The sequence below is a fragment of the Sceloporus undulatus genome, chromosome 3 (genome assembly GCF_019175285.1).
Source record: "Sceloporus undulatus isolate JIND9_A2432 ecotype Alabama chromosome 3, SceUnd_v1.1, whole genome shotgun sequence".
Lineage (NCBI taxonomy): Eukaryota > Metazoa > Chordata > Lepidosauria > Squamata > Phrynosomatidae > Sceloporus > Sceloporus undulatus.
The window spans coordinates 269979989-270003043 of record NC_056524.1 but is presented as its reverse complement, the minus strand read 5'-3'; the positions used below and the strand labels follow the sequence as shown (position 1 = coordinate 270003043).

Below are 23055 nucleotides of genomic sequence, written 5' to 3'. Positions count from 1 at the left end.
GTTGAAAGAACTAGACAAGATCATAAAGCATAAAGATATACAACTGAATACTAAAGTTAGAATCGTCCATTCCATTGTATTCCCCATTACCATGTACAGATATGAGAGTTAAACAGTGAAGAAAGCACATAGGAAGAAAATTAATTCATTTGAGATATGGTGCTGGAAAAGGGTGCTAAGGATACTATGGATGGCCAAAAAGACAAACAAATAGGACATTGAACAGATCAAGCCAGAAATCTCCCTGGAAGCCAAGATTATTAAATTTAGGCAGTTGTGTTTTGGCCCCATCATGAGAAACCATGAATCATTGGAAAAGATAATGATGCTAGGAAAGGTAGAGTGCAGTAGAAAGAGAGGAAGTCTGCCAACCAGAGGGATAGACCAAATTAGAGAGGGCATGGGCCTGAATTTACAGGACCTGAGTAGAGCCCCGGAAGACAGGGGATCTTGGAGATGTCTCATCCACAGGGTCACCATGAGTTGAGGCTGACTTAAGAGCAGCTAACAACAAACAACAATGCCATCATAATTCATGAAGAAGATGCCAGCTGCAATGTACCTTCCATGTTGGCTGGATCTCCAAGGCAGCCGGTCTTACCTGTGATGTTGGGCACCATCTGGTAGTAAGGATGCTGGCAGGAATACTGGATCACTGACTGGTATGTCGTCAGGTTGTTTGGTGTGGAGAAGGTCACAAAGCCATGGTCCAGCCTGGATGGCATCTGGCAGTCTGCAACTAGAAAGCCGAGCAGAAAAGACAGAAAATGTCAAATGTGTGCATTTTTGAGGCAAGGTGTGCTTTCTTTTGCAGTGAATCTTGGGCATTGTGAAAGAGATAATTTTGGCAAGAACTTAAAAGCCACCCATGTCAATTTCTACACCAATGCTGCTTTTAATGATCACCACAAGATCTGCTGGTAATACGATATTTGGGGCAACGATGGGGCAAACATGCTCTTCATGCTGTATTTTTTGTGGGTATATTCTGAACATGCCACCATTGGATGTGCTGAATATTGGCTTCCCCTATTTACAGTTGTACAGACTAACACTACATTACATTTCAGATTTAAATGGCTCATGTTTCTCTTTCTGTGCATCAGCCTATTACGACTCCCACACAGAACTGCACAAAGACGATTGCTGAGAATATGGATGGAAAACAGACCAATTTCTTTAAAATAAAATAGTGACTTTGTTCCAAATAATGGATTTTTCACTTCTGCTCAGGAGCTGAGTAAGCACCTTTGAATTGAGAAAGAAATTGGCTATTTTTTATTTGCTGCTAACAAACCATAGGTAAGATCATCCATCAAGAAGATGGATAACTTTACACTCATGGATGATTGTGTGTTGATACTGCATTAGTGAAAATTGGACACTGAAGAAAGCTGAGAGGAAGACAATCAACTCATTTGACATGTAGCACTGGAGTTCTGCTAGTACCATGGACTGTCAAATAGGAAAGTGAATGGATCAAACCTGAACTTCCACTATAATCAAAGATGACTAAACTAAGGCTGTCATACTTTGGACTTTCATGAGATGACGTGACTCCTTAGAAAAGACAATACAGGTTGATTCTTCCTTATCTGAAATGCTTAGGACCAGAAATGTTTTAGAGTTTGGATTTTTTCCAGATTGTGGCATATTTGTATATATAAATAATGAGATATCTTGGAAACTGGACCCACATCTAAACATTAAATTCATTTATGTTTTGTATACACTTCATACCCATAGTCTGGTAGTAATTTTATACACAGTACAGTGGTTCCTTGGTATCAGCAGGGGTTTGATTGCAGGACCCCCTGTAGATACTGAAATCCGTGGATTTTCTAGTCCCATTATATTCAGTGATTTAGTAAAATGGTGCTCCTTATATTAAATAGCCAAATTAAAGTTTGCTTTTTGGAATTTATAGAGTTTTGGAATATTTTCAAGCCATGGATAGTTGTATCCATGGATAAAGAATCAGTGGACATAGAGGGCTGACTGTGTTCAAAAATAATTGTGTGCATGAAGCAGAGTTTGTATACACTGAACAATCAGAAAGCAAAGACCCAGCACCTTTGTGGGCAATTTCAGATTTTGGAATATTTCAGGTTTTGTAATTTCAAGTAAGGGAGACGTAACCTGTAATGCAGTAAGAAGGCAGTAGGAAAAGAGGGAGATTGTACTGTAAGTGGATTATTTCAATCAAGGAAGCCACAGCTGTCCTGAGTTTGCAAGACTGGAGCAAGGTAGCTGATGACAGAGTAATGTAGAAGTCTGTCATTCATAGGGCCATCATAAATCAAAGCCAACTTGACAGCAAATAACAACAACATTAGTGAGTTGAAACATTGCACGACTCAATATGCAACCTAGGGTGCATGTACACAGTAGAAATAATGCAGTTTGATATCAGTTTAAACTGTCATGGCCCCATCCTACAGAATCCTGAGATTTGTAGTTTGCTGAGACACCAATAGCAATAGCAATAGCATTTACATTTCTATACCCCTTCATAGTGAATTCATCACTCTCTAAACAGTTTACAATCTGTAAGCCAATTGCTCCCAACAAGCTGGGTACTCATTTTACTGACCAACGAAAGGATGGAAGGCTGAATCAACCTTGGGGCCCTGGGATCGAACTCACAACTTTGTGGCTGCAATACCAGCATTTAACCGCTGTGCTGCCAGGGCACTATTTGGAAGAGAGGGCTAAAGACCTTGTAAAATTACAAACCTCAGAATTCTATAGGATGGATCTACAGCACTTAAAGTGGTGTCAAAACTATGTTATTTTTACAATGTAGATTCACCCAAAGTGTGGAATGGATGCTTGCAATGCACACTGCCACCTCATGTGCTTCTGCAGTTTTGAAATGTATACAGACTTCTGCACTGGGTAGAAATGTCCAAATGCTCCTTTAGGATATGAGTATCATGCACTAACAGGATGACTGCCGGTCTGATCTTGCCTTTCCTGTTAATAAACACAGCTAGGGAAAAGCAACCAGGGACTGGGAAATGCTGGAAATGATAGGAAAGGCCAGCTCACTTGACCACATGGATTTCTAGAAGCTAGGGCAATTTCCCTTGTGCAAGAGGGAACAGTTTCCAGAGCCTGATAAGTATTATCAGTGCAGTTTGCCTTGATAAGATTTTGGTACATATCCAAAGGCAAGCGGGAAAAGTTGAATGTTTGTGCAGAGATCAGAAAAGTTACTTTTTTGGACCCAGACTTCCCAATCCCCAAGTTAGCATGGCCAGTTGCAAGGATGCTAGGCTTTGTAGTCTCCACAACTGGATTCTGGGGGGGGGGGGGTTTGAGAGATGCAGTTCACAATTCTCGTTCTGCCTGTTATGCAAAGAAGGGAGATCTTGCTCAGCTGCTTCACAGAGCAGCTCACCTTTGGACTGAAGATCAGCATGCTGTTCAAAATAGGAGCAATTGTGGGAAAGAATAATATTACACATTATAGGTGGACGCTGTGAGAATGAGGTTTAAGACCTGCTGGGAAGCTTTCAATTTTTGATGTGTTTTTTTGGGGGTGTGTGTGTGATTTCCTCTCTTTCAGAATAGGTTTGGGGTAAAGTGCGAGTTTCAGCAATGAATAATGTTTTGGGGTGGGATTTCCCCCAATTTTGTTTGTCTCTGCACTTTGGAAGGTGAAAGGACTGCACCCTCCAGTTAGAAACCAAAACCTGGAGGGCTAAAGTTTGGTAGGACTTCAGCCTCTACATTTAGAGATGGTGGCTTGGACCCCACGTTTGGGTTGCATAGCATAAATCTTCATCTTGCATTGTCCAAGCCTTGTGTTGAATGGCAGTGTTGGGCAATGGATATGTGCCAGAGAACACTCATTATCCTACTGAAGGTGAATCTGCATGCATCAACCCTGCTTCTGCAGCCTTGACCCAAAATGCAGACATTCTGCCTTGGAAAAATGTCCAACTGCTTCCACATGGAAACCTAACATATGTGTAAGACAAAAATGGTATTCTATCCAAGGACTCCAAAGGTATATCTATACAGTGGAAGGAAATAAAGCAGTTTGGCACCACTTTAACGGCTATGACTTTCCCTCATAAAATCTTCAGATTTGTAGCTGGGTGAAGCACCAGAGCTCTCTGATAGACCAGGCTGGATACTTCACCAACTTACAAATCCCAGGATTCCACAGGATAACACCATGGCAGTTAAAGTTATATGAAGCTGTTTTATTTCTGTAGTGTGGAAGAACTTCTCTCAGATTATGGAATGGCCTGCTGGATGAGATCTGTCACATTACCACCTTAAACAGCTTAAAAAAGCTGTTAAAGATGGATTTCTTCCGGCAGGCCTTTCCTGAAGAGATTCCTGGTCACCCAAAAGGCTTAACTTGTTATACCCTGACTTTTGCTGCAGTTATTGTTTGTTTCTTTGGCGCGTTACAGACGCGCCTAAAGTATGTACCATGTACATACTAGGGTTGCCCGGGGGCATCTCTTTCAGACACTCCCAACCCTAGTATGTACACGGTACGTACAAAATGGCAGCGCCCATTCAACATGGGCGCCGCCATTAGGACGTCACGAATGCTCCGCCTCCAAATGGGGCGACGCGGACGTGACGTCCTTGCACTGCGCGAGGACGCCTGGGATGCCCTTTTCGCGGCCAGCAAGGAGCTCCAAAACGGAGCTCCTTCTAGGATTTGCGTCACTGGCGCAGCCTTTAGATGGCTGCACCAGTGATGCAAGGCAGAAAGGGGCCGAGCGGCCCTGAGGCCCCGATCCGGTGGGGAAAGGGCCGAATAAAGGCCGCCCCAAACGAGTGGTCTGTAATGCGCCCCTGACTATTATTTTATGTTATGTTTTAAATTGTAATTTGTTAATTGTATTTTAGGGGGTGGGTGGGATCTTGGGATATGGCAATGTATGTTTTAATGTTGTAAGCTTCCCTGGTGGTGTTTCACAGAGGGGCAGGATAAAAATTATTATTATTATTATTATTATTATTATTATTATTATTATTATTACAGTCAGAAGAGGCCTGGAGAAAGTGGCTGACAACCTTTTAGTGACACATGCCAATATAAATCCACTTTATGCTTACATATGTATTTTCTAGGTCATTGTGGAGGTTGGTATTCTCTCCCTCCTTCGTCAACATCCAAAGCACAATCCCACCTCCAGGCTCACCATTGCAGTAGTCCACTCTCCACAGCTATGTCATTGCTCCTGGAGAGTTAAAGGGATTAGGGAAGTGTCTGGTGATGTCCCCAAAGACTGAGGACATCATCTGCTGAGACTTCTTGGCTTATCTTGGCAGAAGATTTCCTCAGTTTGCATTTGGTGATGGGGACACAGCCACATATTTCTCCACCAGCATCAGAAAGATGGCAGTGGGGGGGAGGTCATGCAATAAAATACTGTGCAACAGCATCCTGTATCCAGTTCTGGGTTTTCCAGTTCAGGAAGGATGTTGACAAGATGAAATGTGTCCAAAGGAAGACAACCAAAATGGTGGTCTGGAAACCATCAAGCCTTATGAGGAGTGGCTTAGGAAGTTGGGTATGTTTAGCCTGGAGAAGAGAAGGCTTAAGAGGAGACATAATGGCCATGTTTAAATATCTGAAGGGATGTCACGTTGAGGAAGGAGCAAACTTGTTTTCAGCTGCTCCAGAGACTAAGGTCCAAAACATAATGCAGAAATAATCCAGTTTGAGACTGCTTTAAGTGCCCTGGCTCAGTGCTAGGGGATTTGTTTTATGAGACATTTAGCCTTCTCTGTCTGAGAGCTCTGGTGCCACAAGAAACTACAATTCCCAGGATTCCCTAGCGCTGAGCATTTAAAGTGGTCTCAAACTGGATTATTTCTGCACTGTGTTTTGGACCTAAGTCACAGAGCAATGGATTCAAATTACAGGAAAAGAGATTCCACCTAAACATTCAGAAGAACTTCCTGTCAGTAAGAGCTGTTGCATAGTGGAATATGCTGTATCAGAGTATTCTCAGTGAAGTCTCCTTCTTTGGAAGTTTTTAACCAGAGACTGGATGGCCATCTGTCACAGGGAGTGCTTTAATGTGGTGTCTTGGCAGAATGGGGCTGGATTGGATGGCTCTTGTGGTCTTTTCCATCCCTAGGATTCTATGATTCCAAATGGTGAATCCTGGGAGTGGTGACAGGAGAACTGTAGCATAGATCTGCATGCAGAACTCTTACACTGTGCTCAACAATGTAGGATGTTACCTACAGAGAGTAAACTGGCAGGGATGGGCAGCCATGGAAACAGCAAAAGCTTGTAAAGAAGGTCAAGAATGGCTCCCATCAGCCTGATGAGTCCATCCCACGTCTTGCTAATATGACCAAACTATTAATTTTTAGAGCGCAACTCCCATCTCTGAGTAATCTCTGTGCCTCTGTGTTTTTTGACTTGAGGAGGCTGTATTTGTCGTCATTCAGTCAAGAGAAACAGATGGGCTACGATGTGTCATGAAACTTGGGAAGGAGGAGGGCCTGTTTTTGCTGTCTGAGAAATCCCCCATGTATCTTTCGAGAGATGGGTTTGCATTGTGAGAGAGGTGACAGCTTTGCACAGTGGGCCAAGCAGATGGCGCATGAGCCGTATTTACTCCTCCACCGCCTCCAGATGTCAAGTGGAAAATCCTAAGGCTGGAAGCATGAATGTGTTTGCAGACACCTTAAGGCACATTGCAGAACCTGCCCCACATTCTAGCTAATGCAAATTGCTGACACTGCCAGAAGTGATGCTTATAAATGGGACCATCATGCTCTAGCTAGGGAAGGGAGTGGTGTCAAAACTGCATTATTTCTGCAGTGCAGATGCAGTCCTAGTCGACTTGCCTTACTGCATGAGAAAGGAAAGACAAACTGGATCAGGAGAGTAGTGGCTTTCTCCGTGCTTCTCTGTATGTTGTCATAGCACTTCCATTCCCTTCCTGAGGGAGATGGTGGTAAAAACATGTCTTTTGTTAAGTTGGAAAAATCAGTTTGGCAAAAGGCATGCTTTTATGACAGTCTCCCTCCGGAAAGAGAATGGAAGTGCTCAGACAGCATGCAGAGAGGCAAGGTGAAAGCCAATAATCTCCTGATCAGTTTCCGTTTTCTTTTTTCATGAGAACAGACCTTTAGTCATCTTCTCATTTTTTGACTGCAGTTTCCATTTTGATTAAGGATTGAGCCTAGATACAGGAAATTCAGTGTCTCTGCCATCTACCTTCAGGTTATATAAATAATCTGTGGTCATTATTTTTGTTTTCTTTATATTCAGCTGTAACCCTGTTGTGACCCTTTTGACTGAGCTTAAATCCTTTTGTTATCCCAAACTAGAGTAAACCTATGGAATCAACTGTATTTACTTAATGTTGAGTCATCATTCAACAATAGATTGAAAAGGGTCTACTCTAGTGGCAATTAACCAACAGGATTCCAGGCACGCAGTTGGGCATTCATTGTGTGCCTTTCAGCATGATTCTGTGGTGACTGTCTAGCAGAAATATAGCATTTATTCATTATCTGCAGTTTTTGCTATCTGTGGTAAGTCTGGTAACATATCCCAACAAATATGGGGATTGCACTGTACATATTTGTTGACACAAATATATGGTGTCATGTATTTCCATGTACTGACACTTTAAAACAGGGATGGGAATCATGTGGCCCTCCAGATATTGTTGGACTGCAAGTCCCAGTAGCCCTAGACCACACAGTGAAGAGTGAATAGTGCTGGGAATTGCAATGCAAGAACATTTGGAGGCGTGCATTATTCACACTTGTGCTTTGAAAAGTTAATAGTAGAGGTCTTACTGGTGCAGAATCCATGTTGGTTCTCCTTCTTGCCCTTCTATGCACTTGATCATTTTTATATTTTACAACCAGCTCCATTAACACAGCTGGAACAGGCATTAAGCTAACCAGTCTGTAGCCTTCTGGCATCCTCATGGTTTCCCTTTATTTATTCCCTTTATTTATTTTTAAAATGATGTTACATTGACAACTCTCCAGTCTTCTACGGAAAGATCCACCATTTTTTGTTCATCAACCAGGAATTACCCATTTCAGCTCTTTAAATCTCAGATGGATATCATTTGGAGTCAGTGATTTATTTGAAATTTGGCCACTAGACCCAGAACTTCATATTTTGTCAACTCTGTTTACCCCAAGTGCATGGAGCAGAGGGCTTTCCTAAAAATACTTCGATCTAATCTACATCTTCACCAGTGAAGAGAGAAGCAACGAAATCATTTACCTTCTCTGCAATTTCCTTATCATCCTTTAGTTCTCCTTTAACTTTTTCATTATTCAGGGCTCCTGCTGCCTCCCTAGCCATACCAATGCATTTAATAATTGACACATACCCATTTCTATGTGTTTTTCGGTGTGTGATAAAGCCAATCATTGTTGGTTTCCAAAACTCCATCCCAGCACCCCATGTTTTGTATTGAGACCCCTTCTGGGCCATGATGTAAATGTGAGATAGAATGCTATTGTACCAAGTTTATGCAGCAAGGTTAAGATGCTTGCAAGTTAGGCTTATTTTTGTGTAGTCGTACAGCTAGGATGTTGGCAGAGAAGACCTGCATATTTCACTGTACTTATGGATTTTTTGTGGGATCCTGGGACCATACACTCGAGGATGGAGGATCACATTGATGATGGAGCAAGCTTGTTTTCTGCTGCTCCAGAGACTAGACCAGGGAACAATGAATACAAGCTACAGGAAAAGAGATTCCACCTAAACATTAGGAGGAAAATCTTGACAGTAAGAGCTGTTCGATGGGGGAACACACTCCCTCGGAGGGTGGTGGAGTCTCCTTCTTTGGAGGTCTTTAAACAGAGGCTGGATGGCCATCTGTTGGGGATGCTTTGATTGTGAATTCCTGCATGGCAGACTGGGGTTGGACTGGATGGCCCTTGGGGTCTCTTCCAACTCTATGATTCTAAAAGGAATTTATTCCACCTGAAACTGCAGCTGGCATTCTGTGACTTATGCATGTGTAAATTCCCTTGCCTACATGGTTGTACTTTTTGGCCATGGTCTGACACCTATTAGAATTATAGAACCCTAGTGTTAGAAGAGATTCCAAGGGCCATCCATGTCTTTCTGCCATGCAGGAAGACACAATAAAGAGCTCCTGACAGATGGCCATCCAGCCTCTGCTTAAACACCCTCAAAGAAAGAGATTCCATCACACTCCAAGGTAGCATATTCCACTGTCCAACAGCTCTTACTGTCAGGAAGTTCTTCCTAATTGAGGTGGAATCTCTTTTCCTGAACTTTGAATCCATTGTTCTCTGCAGCAGCAGAAAGTAAGCTTACTCCAAATTCAATATGACATTGCTTCAAATATTTAAACATGGCTATTATGCCACACCTTAATATTCTCTTCTCTAGGCTAACCAACCCTAGCTCCCTAAGCCACTTCTCATAGGGCTTGGTAGTTTAGTAGGCAGACCTTTCCTCATTTTGGTCACTCACCCCTGGACATACTTCAGCTTGTCCACATTCTTCTTGAATTGTGGTGCCCAGAACTGGACACAGGATTCCAGGTGAGGTCTGAGCAAAGCAGCATAGAATGGTACTATTACATCTCTCTCTATCTAAACACTATGCTCATACTGATGTAGCCTTTTCTATTGACGGTTGTGGAATCAGAGTTGGATGTGCAGTGCCACTGTGCATTATGCATGCAGATGCAATTTGTACATTGTCTATACAGATGCAAATATGCTTTGAGCATTTCAGTAATACATTTCATGCATTTCATATCTTCTCTGAAGATGCCAGCTACAAATACTGGCGGAAAGCCAGGAATAAACTTTTATAGAACACAGCCACAAAGCCCGAAAACCCTACAAAAACCATTTCCTATCTTGTTTGCCCATTTGTTGGCTAGTGTTTCAATTCACTAATGCACACTAATATTTTACAACTGGTATGTTCAGTCTCCCTGATGCAAGATTTCAGGTTGGGACTTTAATCTCTGTGGGTACATCCTTAGCGGATCAGGACTGGGCAACTGTGACCAATGTTCCAGGGCATGATGGGGGTTCCAAAGACAGGCAAAATGCTTTAAAATGGGTGGTTGGGAACAACCAAACAAGAAATGGTCAGGATTCCAGATCTCATTTAGAAAAAGGGTCCTTTGATGTTAAACAATGCAGGGCTCATGTAACCTATTTAATAGTTGAATTGCCATTTTGAGGGCCAGAAGTAAGGCGGGATATAAATAAATAAAATAATAAAATAATAATTTCCAGGAGAGACCAGAAAAAGGTTGGTCTAAGGAATTTGGAGGGGTTTGAGCCCCCCAAATCCTGCCTTGGGGGTCAGATATGGCCCCAAGACTGCACTGCAGGAATGAATGCAAATCTGGCTTCTGTTGACTTTCTTTTTCTAACCCAGCATCTAAACTTCATTCCACACTTGTAAGTATTTTTTTTAAAAGACAATAAATAAATAAATTAACCCTGTTTCATTTCTCCCCATTTCATTGGCAAAGATGCCTGTGAGCTCTGCAAAGGTTGTTTTCTAACAAGGTGATTTTGTATTTTTCAAAACTGATAAGCAAATGTTCCTGCTTTTCTTGCTGTCTATTTGCTGAGGGACTACACCAAGCAATACCAAATGCTATTATATTAGCTCACCTGAGAATTTTTCTATGATGGCTGGTGGCTTCCATGTGGATGGGACAGCGAATCTACTCTCAGCTTTAGTCCAAGATGCTGATCTGATTTTGAACCAATGTTGTGAAGTGGTTTGAGTGTTGGACTATGAGTTTAGGGACCAGGGTTCAATGCCTCGCTCAACCATAGAAACCTACTGGGTGATCATGGGCAATTCACACTCTCTCAGCCTCAGAGAAAGGCACTGGCAAACTCCCTCTGAACAAAGCTTGCCAAGAAACCCCCCCAGATAGGTAAATCAAGGTCACCCAGTGGGTTTCCATGGCTGAGTGGGGATTCAAAGCTGTGCTGGCCAGTACTACATCTTGCTGGCGCTCACGTATTTCTAAATAGGGTTGCCATTTATCTTTCACGCTTTCCCAAAAGTCAAATTTGAGAGTGATGGGCATAATGCCATGTAAAAAGAGACTCATTGGGAATAAAGACAAAGCAGAGCGTATAGTGAGGAGGAGGAGAAGGAATAAATTGGGAAAGCCATCACCCCCAAGGAAAGCAAAGAATGCAACAAATCTTTGCACAAATGATTTTCATTTCTGAGTAAAGAGATTTGGAGGGTGTCAAATGAAAGAACCAGGTAGATGTGGAGGGCACCTTAGTGCAGTGCATGGTCCCCCCCCCCAACCACCACCATGTTAGTCCATGCCATGCATTGACCACTATTTCCTGTTTTTCTTTTTCTTCAGTCCCAGAGTTAAGAGCATGTCTTTGCAGGAAGCAGTGAACTGATTCCAGGCCCATAGTGACAGTGGAAACAGGTAAGAGAGAGCGAAGGTGTTTCTGTAGAAAGATGCTGGTGGGAGGGATGGCTCCCAGTAATGTAGCCTTTAGAGTCTGGCTAAGAGGATAGGGCTACATCCTTGCTTAAAGGCACAGTGCGCAAGGCACATTCGTCAAGCTGTCCCTGGGTTCAAATCCTCAGTTATCGCTGTCCTGTTGTCTGTCATTTCAGTTTCAGTGACTGTTCCAAAAGCAGAAGGAAGAGTGAGGCAGGCAGGCAAGCAGGCAGGCCGGTAGCCAGGAAAGAATGGGAAGAGAAGCAGAAAGAGAGAAAATAGGAATTAATAGTCCAGCAGCAAAAGAGCATGCAAGAGGCAGCCAATCACAAAGTCATGAATCGTGACCCTTAATTTCAGTTTGCAGGAGAAGATTGTAGGCAAAAGAAACCCTCACCGATTTAATGTAGGATTTATTCAGAGGAGGTTTGCCATTGCCTTCCTCTTAGACTCATGAAATGTGATTTACCCGATGGGTTTCTGTGGCTGAGTGGAGATTGGAACTCTGGTCTCCCAGAGTCACAACCCAATGCTTAAACCACCATGCCACACTGGATTCCAGTGCCTTCGAGTCAACTTTAAGTTCTGGTGACTCTATTCAAGCTTTTCTTGGCTAGATTTATTCTGATGAAGTTTGCCACTGCCTTCCTCTGACGGTGAAAGTGTTTGACTTAGTCCAAGGACATCCAGTGGCTTTCTATGGCTGATTGGGGATTTGAAGCCTTGGCCGACCAGACTCCTAGAGAATGTTTGCCTGGAAAGGACTTGGCTATATATATTGTGTGACCTGAAAGGCAGGAGTCCTTTCCAGGCGAACATTCTCTGAAGATGCCAGCCACAGATGCTGGCAAAATGTCAGAAAGAAACTCTGCTAGAACATGGACACATAGCCTGAAAAACCCACAAAAAACTATGGATGCTGCCATGAAAGCCTTCGACTTCACATTCTGTGGAATGCTTGGAAATGGCAGTTTTGTGCAGGAGTTAGAAATGTGAAGTCAAAGGCTTTCATGGCTGGCATCCATAGTTTTTTGTGTTTTTTTAGACTATGTGGCCATGTTGTAGAAGAGTTTATTCCTGATGTTTCATCTGCATTTGTGGCTGGCATCTTCAGAGGCTTCTTCATCTGTGCCTGGCATCTTTCTGAAGATGCCAGCCACAGATGCTGGCAAAATGTAGGAATAAACACTTCTAGAACATGGCCACATAGCCCGAAAAATCGATAAAAAACGATGGAGTTAAAAATTTCTGACCGAAAGCTCCACTGTTGTAGTTTAGTGAACTGCAGGGGCATCACAAGTGAAATGTGTGGGGATGTGGACCACACCAGGAGACACCTCTGAGAGGGTGAAGATCTGGTGAGATGGTCGCTCACCACCCATTCCAAGACCCTCACAGCAAGTGTGACCAGCAGCACCTTCCTGAAACCAGCTGCTGGATGGACATTCACACAGCAGCCAGTTTCAAGAGGTGGTTGGCTGCAGTGACCATTTGTCCCTCCACCTTTCCTCCTGAAAGTCAGCATTTAGCAGTGCGGGGGAACAGATCATGGCTTGCCAAAGCACTATTGTGGGAAACAGTGATGAGAAATTATACCAAACTAGTATGCTTCTATTCTTAAACCAGCACAATTGTGGCAGGACAACAGAATGAAGTGATAAAGTTCTCTCTTTGCTAATACAGTGGGCCCTTGGTATCCACTGGGGGTTGGGGCCAGGATCTCCGTGGATAACAATCTGTGGATGTTCAAGTCCCATTAAATGCAGTGGAATAGTAGAATAGTGTCCCCTATATAAAATGGCAAAATTTATATTTGTTTGAATGTATATTTGTTTGAATATTTTCAAGCCATGGTTGGTTGAATCCATGATTATAAATCCAGGGCTGGCTGTATGAAGGGGGAGGGAGGAAAAGGTGTTTTAGATCTCCAGAGACATCATTTCTATTAGACCTCACCTTTCCATCAACTCAAAATTGGACCTTACTTTGGCAGACAGGGACCTTGTTGCTCCACATGCCATCCTTCAGGCACTCGATCTGATAAGATTCGCTCTCTACATTGTCCTGCAGATCAAAGGAATACAACTGTGAAATGTGGGAATGATGCAAAACAAAGATGAGCAACCTGCCACCCATGGGTAGCCTCTGCCCTGTGAGGCCCTCCAGTCCATTAAGGTATATCTCCATCATTCATATGTTTCTCCAGCTTTGGATGTGAGTGGGGAAGAAGAAAAGAGGAGCGTGCAGTAGGCTGTTTGTTACTTTTAACAAGATCTGAAATCTCTCCCTTTTGTGTTCTAACCTTAGCTTTCCCTCAACCCTCAACTGTGTGACTGATTCTTTTCAAGAATATCATCCCTGGACTCAGAATTTTTTACTGACTAACAATGCAGTTGAGGATAGTATATTCTCCTTGGTATTTGACATCCACTGTAGTGATGGGAAAAGTGTCCTTCCAGACTACAACACCCAGAATCCTGCAGCAGCTGAGAGGATCCTGGGAGTTGTTTTCTGAGCATTGGGTCACTGCCTTTGCTCCAGAGATTTTGGATGCCAGATAAGGGAGATCCACCCTGTACTTTTCTCTTGATCTCCATGGTATAAATGAATAAAACCATCAAGAGAAAAGTACAGGTCGAGTCTCTCTTCTCTGGATTTATGAAATCCAGAATGCCCCAAAACATTTTTCATGGGTGGCTGAGGAAGTGACACCTTTGCTTTCTGATGGTTCAGTGTACACAAACTTTGTTTCTTGCACAAAATTATTTAAACTATTGTATAAAATAACCTTCAGGGTATGTGTATATATTGTATATGCAACATAACTGAGTTTTATATTTAGACTTGGGTCCCATCTCCAAAGATATCTCATTATGTACATATATGCAAATATAGGTATTCCAAATTTTAAAAAATCCACTTTGGTCCCAAGCATTTCAGACAAGGATGACTCTACCTGTATTTAAACTTTAAAAAAATCTGAACCCAGGAGAAAGTGAAACAAATGGATTTCCCTCCACACTTAGACTGACTGTCCAGCCAGGAGAAGCTGGTGGCTTCCATATCAGTGGAGTGGGAATCTGATCTGGGTATTATTTGAACATCAAAGGCATCCAAAATGCTGAACCTATTTTTGGATAGGGTTTAGCATTTTGGATCTTCGGACTAAGACCTTGAGCAGATTTTCCACTCCCACTCTCTGGATGGCCACCAGTCTTAGTCTGAAGATCCAAGATGCTAAACCCCATCCAAACCCAGCCATGGTCTCCTAGAAACTGTAACCCATTGAACCTTGTACCTTGAGGATGTGGTACCCTGTGTTGCAACTGATGACCACTTGGTCCTTGAAGGTGTATGTTGCCTGGGAGGGCTCAATTTTGCCATTGATTGGAGGCTCCAGAAGTGGACAGGGATCCCCTTTTTGTTTTGCAAAAGAGAAAGAAAGGGGGGGGGGAGAACCAAACAATTGTTGATTAAACCAGAAATATCACTGAGACAGTGCTACAATTACCAAGCAAGGTGAAATAGAAGATGTTCTCTCTCAAGTGGTGAAAGGTGTCTGTGGTCTTAATCTGTGATTTTCCTCACCTACGCATCTTACTTAGAAATGCTTTGTTTTGTAATAAAAAAAAATGAAAGGATAATTTGTTTTAATTTGTATGGAGTTTATCACACTAGGGCTAATTTTGGCACTAAAGAGAGATTAAAGCACATTTAAAGCATCCCGCAAATAAAGTGAAAATGATGAGTAATTGTGTGAATGATTATCACATGCAATTGCACAAATGAAATGATATTAGAAATGTATTGTTGCTGAAATCCCAAAAGTAAAAAGATGTGCATTAATGGTTCTTTGTGACTACTTTAATAGCGGGTTTTGTGCGAAGTCGTGTGAAATCGTTTCATGTAATTATGCAATTCTTCCAGGATATTCATGGATATCCCGATCTCCTTCATGTGATGAACTCCTATGTCTGGTTGCTGGGGCACAGATTTCTAAGGAAGTCCTGCGGTGGGACAGGAAGTATGTGAATGTAGGGACCACATATTTTCTTTAACGCCTAATTGCACCGTTTGTGTCAGTCCAGCCGGCACAACTGTGCATTGCTTCCTCACTTCCCTGCATGTGCTTTTAGTCCATAGATTTATCCATACTATTGGGAATAGTGAGATGGTCACCTCAGTTGGAAGATGTCAGGCTGCAAGGAGGCACAGCATGATGCTGGAAGGCAGACCACTGGATGTGCCAACCCTGTATCTCTTATCCTGTGTCTAATAAGAGAACATGCTGTCCACTCAACTTTCCCACTGGAGGAGTTTGTGCTAATTTTGTGGGTCCTCATTTAAGGACTCCATTACCACCTTGCAAATGCCACCTGAGAACCAATGGTGACTGCTGACTTCCATATCCGTGGAAATGGCCATGATGGGTTTTAGTCTGCTATCCTAGTAACTGAGGGCCAGAATGGTGCAGTGGTTTGAGTATTGGATTACAACTCTGGAGACCAAAGTTTGAATCCCTGCTTGGCCACGGAAACAGATGGGTGACCTTGGGCAAGTCACTTTCTCTCAGCCTCAGAGGAAGGCAATGGTGGCAAACACTCTCCAAGTGTCCCAGTTTGGCAGGGACAGTCCTGATTAATCCTCTTCCATCCCAATTTTTCAACTGCTTTTAAAACATCCCAGTCTTTCTCTCCTCTTTCCTCACATTCCTCTTTTGTCTTCAGCTTACTTCAATTGCTGCCAACTGATTTCAAAGTGAAAAAGTAGCTGACACTCAGTTCAGCAGGAAAGAGAAGAGAGGAGGGGTGGGGTCTTGGCCTTCCCAGCCAGCTCAGGCAAAAGTAAATTGCTGCGGTCTCTCTTAGCTAGTCTATTCCTTCTCATCAAGACCTTTTACCAAATATTAATGTTGCTTGGCCACAAATGTCCCAGTATGAAATGTGAGAGGATAGAAGAGTTACCTATAGCTGTGTAGGACAGTTTCCAGCCTCCGTTCTCGCCAGAATTATCACTGTGGAACGATATCTGGATGCTGTTGCTCCGAGTTTCGATCCGTCCTGGAGATCTTTCCCCACAAAAAGGTCCATATTCATTAAGTCCAGCTTTGATCTATCAAGGGAGGAAACCAAATGATGGACAGAGGAAAGGCTGTGGCTTAATATTTAGTTTTTATTGTCCAAATTACAAAAGCACTGATAGAAAAAAAGCATTCTATTCCACTTTTAAAGAAATGAAAGATTGTATATGAAATTATCTTTTACAAACAGACCAAGGCCATCACAATTATAGCACTATGATTCCATGACAAATGTCATGGTTCTGACCTATAGAATCTCTTTGGTGAGACACTAGAGCTCTCTGGCTGAGGATTCTAAGTGCCCCTGTTTACACTGCAACTCCCAGGATTCCATGAGATGGAACCATGGCAGTTAAAAGAGAATAATAGCACTATATAATTGTCTGCCACATTTGTTAGTTAAGCATTTGCGGATTCGATTTATTCATGGATTACTGTATTTGCTGTCACCTCCATGGAAAATATGTTCTCTATAGGCATTTCTAGGTCCTCCAGCATGATTCTGTGGTCAACTGAACATACTGACCACAGAATCCTGCTAGAGGACTTAGAAATGCCTCAAGAAATATTCCGCTAGATAAAAAATAGTGTTCACAATTAAAATAGTTACACATGAAGAGTGCCAAAATGGATCCCTTATGTAATATGTGGGCCTATATTCATGGTTTTCCTTCTGACATGGGGATCCTACACCCCTAACCCCCACAACAGTTGAGGCTGGCTGTAATTTTATAGTGTGACTGGGCCCCTAGTTTTTATGTCTATACAGGAGGAATTGATCACACACGATGGATCCCATGTAGAAACTTGATTTAAAGTAAAAAAACAAACAAAAACCCTGCAAAAGCAAGTTGTCTTCTACATGACATTCAGGGTTAACCCGAACAGAAATTAGAAATAACCCACAAAAGTGGATAGTTTTTCAGACAATGTTTCCATCAATGAAAAATAACGCGACATGAATCTGAACACAAAGTTGACAAAACCTATTCTTTCCCTTGGGAACTTCCCGAAAGTAAAAAGGAGTGTATTTTGTCGACTTTGCATTTGGCTTAATTGTCACATTATTTCTCATTGACAGAAATGCATCCGACAAACAACCCACAAAAGTGGATTTTAAAATCCTGTTTCTGAACAGGATTTAACCAATTTGCTTCCCAGGGACGTAGCTAGGATTTTAGGAAGGGGGGGGGGGTCCAGACTAAGTGTCACCATTATAATGGGGCTTGGGTGCGGCGGCACAGCAGCACACACCATTCATTTTTGTAATGGAAGGGGGGGTCCGGACCCCAAGAACCCCCCCCCCCTTGGCTACGTCCCTGTGCTTCCGTGTGATAAAGTCTACAGAATCAGAGTTGGAAGAGATCCAAGGGCCATCCAGTCCGGTCCCATTCTGCCAGGCAAGAAGACACACTCAAAGCACTCCTGGCAGATGGCCATCCAGCCTCTGCTTAAAGTCCTCTAAAGAAGGAGACTCCACCACATTCCCAGGCAGATAGCTCTCATTGTCAGAAAATTCTTCCTCATATATTGGTACAATCTCTTTTCCTGTAGCTTGAATCCATTGCTTTGTGTCCTGTTCTCTGGAGCAACCATCCTCAATATGACATCCCTTCAAATATTAAACATAGCTGTCATAGCTCTTAACCTCAGGCTAAACATACCCAGCTCCCTAAATTGCTCCTCGGTCATAAGGCATGATTTCCAGACCTTTCAGCATTTTGGTTGCCCTCCTCTGGACACGCTGTAGCTTATCAACATCCCTTTTGAATTGTGGTACCCAGAACTGGACACAATATTCCAAGCAAGGTCTGACTGACCTCCTTTCAGGCAGTTACTCAAAGTTACTACAATCTAGGTCTTATTCAGCTGAAGATTACAAACAAACAAACAAACAAACAAACCTAAATTCCCTAGTGCATCTATCTAGGACATTACTATCTTACTCAAGATATAGATGTCCTGGATGCTCATGGGGAGATTGCGTGTCTAGACTATGTGATCCAGCCTATAACCAGAAATATCCCTTATGTGCAGCAGAAACCTCAGACCCAAGTCTCTCTTTGTTCGACTTCTCTGACTTGTGGTCCTTCAGAGATTTTTATATTCTCTTTCAGGAAGGATCTTGAAACTTGACGCTGGTCATCCTCATAGGGCAATTGTTTCTTGTGACACTCCGTGATGCTGACCCCAAATAAATGTAACTTAACCCAACACTAGTTAATCCTTTGTTTACCTGGAGGGGAGACTAGATAATGATGCCCAATGACATCCAGATTATGGGAATGCCCATAATCACAGTATTATATGTTGTCTATATGGTACTCTGGTTGGCAATCTTGCAGCTGCTTTTTGTGCTAGCTTTAGCATCTCAGTCATTTACCTACATGTTGAGTCACCACTGAACTATTGAGTCCATGTGCATAAGATCTGAGTTTTTCCCAGTCTGAAAGTGCTGACGAGTGAACGTGAGATGTGCATGAAATTGAAAGCCTTGGCTTGACCACTGGGCAGTGGCCTCACAGCCAGATGTGCTCACCTTGATATAGTCATATGGGCAGGTCACCTCTGGATGATCTTCGATGTCAAAGCTGTTTTCGAACTGCATGGTGATGAAGAAGCCTTCTTCTAGCTCAATGCGGTACAAGCAGTCAGAGCTCTTGGGGTAGGAATTGGGGAAGTCTGGGCTGTGGATCATGCCACTTCTCTGAGTGAAGAGGTTGTTGCTGCATTCCACTACAACAAACACAATGATCATGGCTGAGGACCGTGATTAGTTAACATTGACGCTTGTTTAGGTCATCTAGTCAGTTTCCATGGTTGAGCGGGGAATTGAACCCCTATTTCCAGGGTCCTAGTCCTATGCGGAAACACTACTCCACACTGGATCTCCGTATAACTTTAATTTACTGTAATAGAGCTAATACAGGTTGAATTTCCCTTATCCAGAATGCCAAAATCCAAAACATTCCAAGAACCAAAACTTTTTTCATGGGTGGTTGAGATGGTGATACCTTTGCTTTCGAACGGTTTAAAGTACACAAACTTTATTTCACGTACAAAATTATTTTTAAAAATATAAAATTACCTTCAGGCTATGTGCATAAGGTGTCTATGAAATATATATGAATTTTGTCTTTAGACTTGGTTTCCATCTCCAAGATCTCTAATTATGTATGCATATGCAAATACAGGTATTCCAAAATTAATAATAATAATAATAATAATAATAATAATAATAATAATAATAATACACTGAAATCCAAAACACTCCTTGTCCCAAGCATTTTGGATAAGGGGGACTCAACTGTAACAACATTTACTATGTAAGTCCAGAACTTCACTAGTGAGAGCGGCCATCCACAGCCATCCCATTACAAGTGATACCTTTGCAAGTCCTGTTGTCAGAATGGAGGATGTAGCCAAATCTGCAGGAGCAGTAATACCCTCCAATATAGTTGTGGCAGTGATGGTCACAAGCCAGTTCCTCATCACTCTTCTCTAGACATTCATCAATATCTGTGATGGAACAGAAAGCAGAATGAGCTCATAAACCAAAACCTTCCCATTTTGCTTTGCACATGCCCATAGGCTGTGTCCCAGCAGAGTTTCTTCCTTTACTTGCTAATCCTATACATGTTTGCTAAAAATGTTTCATGTTTCTGCGTGCTAGAAAGTAAAAGTTCCAAAAGATTTCTCTAGTGGGTGTGATTACAAGAAATCTATGCGGTTTTTGAGGTCTGTTTTTATCAAAAACTACCCTCTGACCCATTTTGAGCTCTCAGCCACGACTTGTACTGAATGGACTGGCTGGAAGAACATTGTATTGGCATTCCAGTGTCTCCAAGAACGGTTGTAATGGAAACAGAGCTTGCAGGGTCAAACCACAGGGACATTTTTCTTTAAAAAAAAAAAATTAACTGGGGCAATGGCATCATCTCCCATTCTCCTCTGGTTTTCCTGTTCCTTCTGAGCTTAGCTGCAGCCCTCACTGTAAGGCTGTGTGTGTACAGAATGATAGTCTCTGCAACAGTATATATTGTGAGCTAGGCCTATTGCATTACAAACTAAATGGCAGGGACGTAGCCAGGATTTTGGGAAGGGGGGGTCCAGACTAAGTGCCACCATTATAATGGGGCTTGGGTGCAGTGGCGCGGCAGCCCGCACCATTCATTTTATCTAACGGAAGGGGGGGTCCGGACCCCAAGAACACCCCCCCTTGGCTACGTCCCTGTAAATGGGCAATAAAGACCCATTAGCTTTAGCTGAGAGCTTCCATGTCAGATCTTCTAGGTCTGTGGGAGAGTGAATGTGCTCTGGATTTTCCAGATCTATATTTTGTTGTTGTTGTTGTTGTTGTTGTTGTTGTGCCTCCAAGTTATTTTTGATGTATGATGACCCTAAGGCAACCCTACCATGGGGTTTTCTTAGCATGTTTCTTGAGAGAGGGTTTGCTATTATCATCCTCTAAGACTGAAAGTGTGTGACGTGCCCAAGGTCACCCAATAGGTTTTTATGCTTGAGGGGGGAATCAAACCCTGATCTCCAGAGTCATAGTTAACACTCAAAGCATGCAATAACCCCTTTAAAGTTCAGTACATAAATCCAGAGTGGATTCATTCTCCCACTGACCTGAAAGGCACCAGTCACCACTGGCCACAGTTCATCAATATCTCCACCCTTCCCCTGCTGGCACTGATTGCATCTGGCCAGTTTCTTTTCCTGGAGGAGGGAGTTTATCCGTTTATCCATCCATCCATCCATCCATCCGTCTGTGTGTCATTGTTTATATACTGTTTATATCCTAGCATTTCAAAGTGTTCTGCCTCAGTGAAACAGTCAACAGAATATAAGATAACATGCAAAATATTTTTGATGTCCAAGAAACAGGATGTTGGTTGGATGAAATAGGGAAAGCTTGTTCTAAGAAATATGTTCTAAACAGACAGTGGGACTTTCCCATCCACTGGGGTTCAGTTCCAGCCCCACCCCAGCCCTTGTGGATGGGAAAAAACATGGACGGTCACACCCCATATTATTCAATAGTTGACAACGTGCACATGCCCATATTATTCAAAAGGTGGTGATGAGCATATGTCCGTGTCAGTGCATCTGCATGCACACACTGCCACTGATTAATAGGGCAGTGCATGCAACCTGCAGATGCCCCAGTCTGTAGATTGCTAGCCTGTTGATGCAACAGACCCAGTGGATGTCACAAACTATAGATTGCCGGAGCAGGGGTGTCACCAGGAGGGTGCAGGGGGTGCAGATTGTGCTGGGTGACATCTTAGAGGCTGCCTTCTGGGTGTGGCTAGTCTGCTGGCCAGGAAAGGAAACAAGTTGCTTCCCTTTCCTGCCTATCCAGCAGCTCCACCAGGCCCAGAAAAGGCTGCTGAAGAGAGAAAGGGAGTATTAAAAAATGATCCGCACTGGGTTTCAAACATACTAGGTATGTCACTGTGCTGGAGCATGTTGAAGTTCTGATGTAGGGAAGCTCTGACAAGAGATACAGCAAGAGAAAGGTAAGCAATGGTAAAGTTACAATTAGCCCCACATCAGATCTAGGGCAGGAGATCTCAACCATGTTCTGCAGAACCTCAGAGTTCCTCAAATGCTTAACAGGGTTTCCTCAAAGAGACATTGAGTAACAGAGGCCAAGCTTCTTTTTGTGACATCCCACCAGTAAGAACTATCATCTGTAATAAGCAGTGCCAAGAGAGTGCCAGCCCTCTTCTAGGGCCCAAGTCCATGTAAAGTGATGGCAAAGCTCAAGAGGAGTGTGGTTGGTGTCTCAAGCCTAGCTGGACCCAGAGGTGGAAAAACATCTCATTTTATATTACTGCTTCAAGAATCCCACCACCAGCATGTAACCTTGCTGACTGGGGAGTCTGTAATCCAATAAAATAAGTTTTCCAAGCTCCAGTTAGAACTTGCTCCCATAAGTCTCACTGTTCAATAGGAGTTTTCTGACTGAAGAGAAGGTACAGTGGGCCCTTGTTATCCGTTGGGGGTTGGTTCTAGGACCCTCCATGGATGCTCAAGTCTCATTAAATATAGTGACATCATGAAATGTTCTCCCTTATATAAAATGGCAAAATCAAGGTTTGCCTTTTTGGGACAAAAATGGGGGGAATATTTTCAATCCATAGATGGTTGTGGATGCACAATCCATGAATACAGAAGACCAACATTTGGAATTTGGTGATGTAGACAATCAGGTCACCATCCAGCTACTCACCCACAGCTGTGTAATGGGCGTCGAAACCTGTGAAGCGTTCTTCATTGGAGAAGTCTGATCTGAAAGTGAGGCTCATGTATGACCCGGGAGACAGGATGGGCTGCTGCCCTGGTGTTTGCTCTGTGTCCGTAGTCTCCCTTCCGCAGAAGGTAGCCAAGACTTGGTCTTCTGATTCGACCTATCAAAACCCAAGAGATAGACAACCGTCAGCATAATGGGAATGGAGACAGAGCCCTTATTCTGAATGTTAGTCCCAACTGGAGAAGATCAATTGAATC

At 42.9% G+C, this 23055-nt stretch overlaps 1 protein-coding gene across 1 annotated transcript in view; it reads right to left on the bottom strand.

Moving 5' to 3' along the window:
* Positions 1–23055, bottom strand: part of MASP1 (MBL associated serine protease 1) — a 95791-nt gene that overhangs the window by 24540 nt on the left and 48196 nt on the right. Inside the window, 7 exon segments of the mRNA XM_042456628.1 lie at positions 602–739; positions 13442–13520; positions 14755–14873; positions 16421–16568; positions 19076–19272; positions 19924–20055; positions 22778–22955. Of these exon segments, the coding sequence (XP_042312562.1) occupies positions 602–739; positions 13442–13520; positions 14755–14873; positions 16421–16568; positions 19076–19272; positions 19924–20055; positions 22778–22955 (991 nt within the window).